Source organism: Limulus polyphemus, unplaced genomic scaffold (assembly GCF_000517525.1).
Source record: "Limulus polyphemus unplaced genomic scaffold, Limulus_polyphemus-2.1.2 Scaffold2413, whole genome shotgun sequence".
NCBI lineage: Eukaryota > Metazoa > Arthropoda > Merostomata > Xiphosura > Limulidae > Limulus > Limulus polyphemus.
The window spans coordinates 160,588-168,477 of NW_013668023.1; the positions used below are offsets into that span (position 1 = coordinate 160,588).

General features: G+C 30.4%; 1 protein-coding gene across 3 annotated transcripts in view; it reads right to left on the reverse strand.

The window, feature by feature from the left end:
* The window catches only part of LOC106466895 (JNK1/MAPK8-associated membrane protein-like), a 17,595-nt gene extending 10,811 nt beyond the window's left edge, over positions 1–6,784 (reverse strand). The window contains exons 1-3 of one of the 3 annotated variants that reach the window (XM_013927203.2): positions 6,631–6,784; positions 4,965–5,041; positions 1,342–1,508 (exon numbers count right to left, since the gene is read on the reverse strand). In XM_013927203.2, the coding sequence (XP_013782657.1) occupies positions 1,342–1,508; positions 4,965–5,036 (239 nt within the window). In that variant the 5' untranslated portion in view covers positions 5,037–5,041; positions 6,631–6,784. Of the gene's footprint in view, positions 1–1,341; positions 1,509–4,943; positions 5,042–6,630 lie in introns of all 3 variants that reach the window. The other 2 variants (XM_022394970.1, XM_022394971.1) reach the window with 2 other exon arrangements.
* Positions 6,785–7,890: the final 1,106 nt, after the last annotated feature.

Below are 7,890 nucleotides of genomic sequence, written 5' to 3' on the forward strand. Positions count from 1 at the left end.
ATCTTCCAGTTAGAAATGGTACTTTTGTTACGTGATCAAAACAGTGTATGCATCTTCCAGTTAGAAATGGTACTTTTGTTACGTGATCAAAACAGTGTATGCATCTTCCAGTTAGAAATGGTACTTTTGTTACGTGATCAAAACAGTGTATGCATCTTCCAGTTAGAAATGGTACTTTTGTTACATGATCAAAACATTGTAGTTCAATTTTTATTCATGTCGAAATTAAGATTTCTGAGTCTGTGAAATTGGGATTTCAGGTGGTTTTCACCTGCCTACAATGTTTCTATAACTTTGTATTAAGTATGTATGTTACAATAATTACATGAATGAAAACATCCACCGACAACAAAATGGTATTTATTTCAACCTAGAGTAATAGCTTTTTAAATTTAACGAAAGAAAAAAGATTTTAAATACGAAACATTATATGTTAAACTCCAAGCGTGAAGTATAATCATTCTTCCATGATTTTCTTAGCAACAACTGACTATATGATAAAAAAACTAATAAATTAAAGTGACATAGAAGAAGTCATTACTACATATGATCTTTCATTACTTTTAAAACTCATGAACTCAATGCTGAAAGTGGCAAGACAAGACACGTATGGTGGCTTGTAAATGTTTAAAGGATTAAATAAACGTTTTAGGCATCAATAAAACTTATTTTGTAGTTTTAATATGCTGCTAATACTGCAGAAAGTACTCATAAGAAACAAAACTATATTACAAAAGATCTTTGAATTAGATATTAATAAAATAAGGCCAAAATGAACATCTCTACAGAACTGAGGTCTTAAAATCTACAAAATTTGGTGCCAAAGTTCATAAACCAGGCATATCTAAACTTTCAAAGAATATTTTATTTCAATTTTCTAACATAAAGATTTATTGTTTTAATGATATATTTGTTATTTTTAATTCTATTTTTACTAAACTCTGTAAAAACATTATGAAAGACAATATTTACATTTAGCACAACTGTTAGTAAAAATAATTTGTTAATGAACATCTACAATAAGAATTATAAAACAAGCTTTACGTTTTTTGAAATGTTTTCAAGTGAATAATGTACTAATATAAATAACTAATTAACTCACACTAAATAACTAAGTATTTTTAGTTCTCATACAAACAGATATATAGAAATATACTTTATCAAAAAGCTATATTGGATAAATTACACACAATGTTAAGGAAAATGCTTAAATAATATTATGAAAAGATTTTAAATTATAAACAACAGAAACTGTTGAACAAAGCATGAGCACCTTAGTAACAGTATGGTATCATAAATAACTTTGTAAGATAAGAAACGTGTTACTAGCTTTCAACTCACTTCCTTCGCTTTACTGTTTGGTCTATAAGATACCACTCCAACACCAGAGGTAAGACTGCCATGAACCCAAGATACAGCCAAGAGTAGAAGGTGGGTGTGCCCATACATGGAAGACATTGGTAGTTACGTTCCGGCCAGTGAACTACACTATAGCCCCTGGGACAGGCCTTAATGTAAAACAAAAAGAGTAAAAAAAAAACGTGCATGATGATAACTATGTATATAATTCAAAACTACCAGTGACTTAACGATACTGAAAATATAACTTACAAAATTCATTAGTTTTACAATACAACAGTTATAGTCATTGGTAAAAAACAGAAATGTCCATATCTTTTATTCTGGTTTGTTAATATTGTAAATATAAAATTTACAGCATGTCAACAGTTTTCAATAATATCGGAAAACTCTGGAGTATAAGTTGTGTTACAATTGTTATTATACTATCATGTAGCACAATTTAACGATTTACACAAATACATGACAAGTTTTCAATACACAAAGATAACCAATAGGTATAAACATGTAGGAATTGTTCACATATAAACTAAGCTTTCAGTTCCAAACATATTGTTGGTATGAATGTGCTTTCTAGTCACTATGAGAAAAACCTACACATTGATAGGTGAAGTGAAGAAAAAGTGTCATTGGCCATTACTCAGTTCTTCACATTATATAGCAGCACAATAGCAGATGTAATAAATAAACTTAGTATTTCAAAAAGTCTTTAATCTGGAAGGCTGAGTTCAAGGTAGGTCCAATTCAATCTACATGTTGATTAAACTGGACCTCACTTGAGCTTAGACTTCGAGATTAAAGAATTTTTGGAATACTAAGTTTATTTATTAAGCTTTCAGTTACTTAGCAGTAATTGTAGCAATGAAACCGAAACCTTGATGAAAAATCTTTTTAAATGTGGAAAATTCCTGCATAACTGTTTTATCTGTCAGTTAACTCAAGTCATGAGCCTCGAACAACACCTGTCCGGGAGTACTGTATTTTATTACCTTGGTGTTAAGAGTCACGGAATTTACAATACACTGAATGCTAATAATTAAAATAGCACATAACTTACTGAATTTACAAGTTTCAAACCAGTGTTTCTTCTAGAATAAAAATTTTTTTAAAGTAATATTCTGGTATGTACATGTACATTCCATTACACATACTTCTGGAAAAGTTCACATAACATGGATCAAGGTAGGCTCAAACTAAAGTAATTCTACTTGAACAAAATGATTTTTGTTGTCACAAGACTTGGCATGCTGTATATATGAAATTGTATGAAGTTGGATTTTCCCATAATCTAGAAAATAACAACGTTTTACATGATGTTATTTTTCAGCCAGATAGTCTCTTTGACTACAATTTCTGCTGCCTGGATATGAGACAGCCTACTGCATTTCCAAGTTTTAAGTATTGGTTTCTTTAATGAGTATTTGACATTTGTGAAGCTTAAGTCAGTAGTAGAATATAAAAACAAATATTAAGATTGATTTATAGAATGGGCTTCCATTGGCAGTAGTGGGGCCAATGCCTTACATGGGTTTAAGAGAGTAATCAATGATTTCCTAAAGAGTGGGTTAAATTATTACTTTTCTCATGGGTTGGTGTGCAATGACAGCCTTGAAGAACCAAATGGTCCCTTTTTGTCTGTTGCATTGGTGTAATAAGGTATGAAATTTTAGGTGGGCCTCAAGTTACAATGGACAGGCAGAAGACTTATCAACTTATGGAGTTACAGGGAACTTAAAAACAAATGTACTACATTTGACATATTCGGGTGAGTAAATCATCATGCAGACTCTGACTGGGTGGGTCTATGTGGTGAGTGAGCAGGCCGTTGATCTGCCACTGGTCCATAGGTTACCTTATTATTCATCAGTTGATTGTCACACATTCTCTGAAAATGTTAGTGTTCTTCACTAGAGTCTAATTACCATTTTATCTACTTCTATCCCACTATGATAGCAGCATGTTTAGTAGTGGATGACCTGAGAAACACAAACACAAAATAGCACTCAACTTGAATATTAGTCAAGGATTCTATCTGAAGTGCAAAATGTTACATAACTTCACATTCATATACTAAAAGCAATAATACATTTCTATTATCAATATCATTATAAGCTCACAAAAGGTTGAAGGTGAACAGACAAGATTTCTTTTTGTATATGAACTACATGATCTCTCAAGAACACATAAAAGGTAAACAAATTACATAAAGTAACTAACCATTATTATTAAGGTACACAAAGTAACCAACCATTATTATTAAGGTACACAAAGTAACCAACCATTATTATTAAGGTACACAAAGTAACCAACCATTATTATTAAGGTACACAAAGTAACCAACCATTATTATTAAGGTAAACAAACCACACAAAGTAACCAACCATTATTATTAAGGTACATAAAGTAACCAACCATTATTATTAAGGTACACAAAGTAACCAACCATTATTATTAAGGTAAACAAACTGCACAAAGTAACCAACCATTATTATCAAGGTAAACAAACTACACAAAACAACCAACCATTATTGTTAAGGTAAACAAACTACACAAAGTAACCAACCATTATTATTATTAAGAAAAAAGTCAATGATAAAAAAATTATTTTTTGGTTCTCAATAAAAATATATTTAAGAGTGAGAATATTTTGGGAGATAATGTTGTGGGAACTACAATAGAAGTATCAAGAGCTGGGAATATATTTCACAAAATGTTAGCACAGAACACATCCATCCACATTTAATTACAGCAATCCAACAAAATATCTTTATTGGAATCATCTTAACAGAAATATAACTGAATTGTTATTCATTAACATGAAGAAAACTATAACATAAGAATAATGAATGGAAATGTGAGTTTCATTAAAGTTCTATCTATATTTCAGTTCCACCCCTAGTATCTGACTGAGTACAGCTGCCAGACAATATCAGCATTTATTTGACAGCTTTAGTCAACAAGAATATGCTCACATAAGTGGATGTAAAAAAATTAAAGTTATTGAAGATATAAAATAACTTGATCAGTTTTTTTTTAAATTGTCACTATACAATTCTAACAGTATGAAAAGATTATTCTGAATTTATCTTATTGAAAGTAACATGTAAAATAAAAAGGTGCATAAAGAAAACCCATTTTGGTGTTTCATCCTAACACTTAAGTAATATAATGAGGACGATGGAATTAGACAGTTCACAACAACTTTTTAACAATCTTGTAAGCAATCCATCACAAAACCCTGTGGACAAATTATTACTACAATAAATACTCTTTTATTTTATACTGACCTTTGACACCTAAGAATCCTTTATTATATGCTATTAAAGGTTAAAACTTTTCTTATCACAATTTGCTTTCTTTAATTTGGTATTGTAATTAAAAGATGTGTCAAAATTACAAATATTGAAGAAATTACTAAATTTATTTTTACAAATCACATTACTACAATCATGAGACACCATTAGATTCTTAAACTTGACTCTACATGCACATACTATTGCTATTAAAACTCTTCTTTCTGCAAGAGCTTTGGTTAAATTAAAGCTACATTGTAAACTCTCTACATAGCATCATTAAACATGTACATAATTGTATGTGTCTGTTACCCCACAATCGCTCCAAGTTCCATTTTCTGTTCTAATTCTCCCACAGTAGAGACCTAAGCAGTACAAGTCCATGTACTCTAAAAATAAAGTTTCAAATAAAATTATAACATTCTTGGTTCAGTCAATTCATAAAAACAAATATATCTTTATTGATTTCACTTGTTTGTACTTTAAACATTTGCAATATCCAACCTTAGGAAAACTTATGTTCTGGTGATGCAACTACATAAAAAAACATTTCTTTCCAAAACTGAGACACAAGCCTAAAGATTGCAAGTGATTCACTTCAAATCAACTGCCATTGAATAAAAGTGCTAACAAATTTAAATAGTATAAGGTTATACGTGGTCATGATAATATATCCAAAGTATCTAAATTAGGTAAATGCAGGTAGTAATTATTTCAGTATATGGATGAAAATACATGTAAAATGACCATAGACTAACAAAGGTCTTGGTCAATTTATTTGAATATTTTGACACAAAAAACAACAAACATTTAACAGAATATTTCTAGTGAACAGCTAATCTTATAAGCTTATTTTACTTTTTTAAAAGCAAGCAGTCAATTCTAGAGGTCCAAAGCAGAAACATGAGGTTAAGCACACTCTAATGTACTGATGCTAGTAGGGCTAAATGATTAGTGGAATTTACTAATTGATTAATCACTAGACTCATTAATTGACTAAGTTTAACTAATCATCCTCATGAGACTTGAAAAGTTAGAACAGTAGAAAATAGTAATTTGAAAACACTAATTTTTATTAGTTCAATATTTTATAAGTCGCAACATTAAAGGAATAACCATGAATTAATTAAACATACTGAGAAATAATAATGACAAAATTTCTACTACTTGGATAGTTGGAATAGTAAAAAAAGTAATAATCAGAGACACTAATTTTGATTAGTTAATCATTTTCCTGACATTAATGAATTTAATCATAATTTTGATTATTTTAAATGCAACTGATGCTTATAGGTAGCTCATTAACCAAGTTAATTACTCAGCTGTAGTTGTTAGTGTAGAACAAATACAAGTTAAGATTGAATTTATTGAAATATTAAATATAAGTATAAAAGAGGTTATAATTTCATTGTGTAGGTCACTGGTTAGCTTAACTTGGAAGTTAGAGTACTATGTTCAGTTTTGGGCTCTTTACCTTAAGAAAGACATTGCATTGTTGAAAAGGGTTCAAAGGAGGGACACTATGAGATCTGAGATGGAGAGGTTATCATATGAGGACAGGTTAATATTTCTTAAAATTGTTTCCTCTTGAAATAAGAAGAGTTAGGGAAGATCTGATTGAGGTGTTTAAGATTGTGAAGGGAATTAAGTGTTAATGCAATATGCACCATCCTTTTCCTTGGTGAAAATGGTAAGACAAGGGGTCACAAATATAGATTTTTGCCGGGTAGGAGTCATCTTTTGCCAAGACAGTTTTATTTTTCTACCACTTTTATTTATTACAAACATTAGATATTATTTAGTATTAGTTTTAACCTCCAAAAAGTCCAAGTTCAACTTCGATCAGATAAATTAATTACGCTTTATACTTACATTTTACAATAATATTAATAGTAATACTAATAGTAACAGGCTAAAGACTAATACTAATAGACTAATAATGATAAGTTAAACAGTAATATACTAATACTAAACATACTTATGTTTTCAGAAAACGAAATTTGTATTTATTTTGGGCAGCAAAAGTATTACACAAGATTGAATGTTATTTAGGCCTAACTTTAGATACCAACTCACGTAAACAAATAGTTCTACCATTCCAAAATACTGCTGTACTACTAGCGACATGCTCTGGTAAAGATAAGAATGGTGTATTAAAAATGTTTTTTCAACATTATTCAGACTTTGCTTTGGTTTGCTTATTAAAGAATTGCTTTCATTCAGCGCACTGTATATTTATTTCTTTATTATTTGAAAAAGTAAACGTTATTTTTGCGTTGTTTTCTGGTGGATTAGCAATAAGCTTTAGGTCTTATAATGTCAAAATAGGGGTTTGATCCCTATGCCAGACACAGCTTCAGAATAATCTTACAAATACAAATTTTTATAATTTTATTAAAAAAAAACAACATAATATAACATTTAAGTACAATAAGGGGTTAAAAGGTCTGTTGGTCCATCTAAGCCAGTGGTTTCCAAACGTTTTTTCACTCACCCACCCTAACCCACTTGTAGCGAATTAAAACAAACAGTTGCTACAACCAGGTTCCATATATTTAGTGCTTTGCATATATCCGGCTGGCCGTTTCTGGTCAAATTTAGCGGTTTGATATACATGGCACGATAATACATAACTTTTAATGTCCTTTCTCATACCAGAACATTAACTGCATTTGTTTTTCTAACACCTAGATGACAAGCCGTAGGATGATCCTGAAATTCTATAAACATCACTAGTCTCAGTATTTTGGGAATATCTGGTCTGTATTCACTATTCAAGACACAGTGTTTGGATTTATTTTATTGAATGACAGTGTCCTTTATTACACAAAAAGGGTTGCTAGCAATAGTGAATACAGACCAAATATCAACTGTTCAATATTCAAGTAAGAGTAAATATGTGTATACTCATCGTCTTTAGCTTGTTCAGTAATCAAATGTTCTCGAGTGCTAACGTTGACAATGGCATAAAGATAAAAAAACAAAAACAAAATGTAGGTAATAGCTTATCCACATACAAATCTAGAGTTTTTTCTGGGTGACCAGTAGAATGTCTAGATAGGGCATCAGGTAACTGTTTCTCTTTTCATTTTCTGTGAACTATTTAAAATGTTAAGTCCTGCAACTTAAATTGGGCATTTTCACACTGAGGGGTGGGACTATTTCCATCTGATACACTTACCTTGATCTGCGTGACACCTCTGCTGCCATATGCAATATCCTTTTGTAGAGTTTTCGT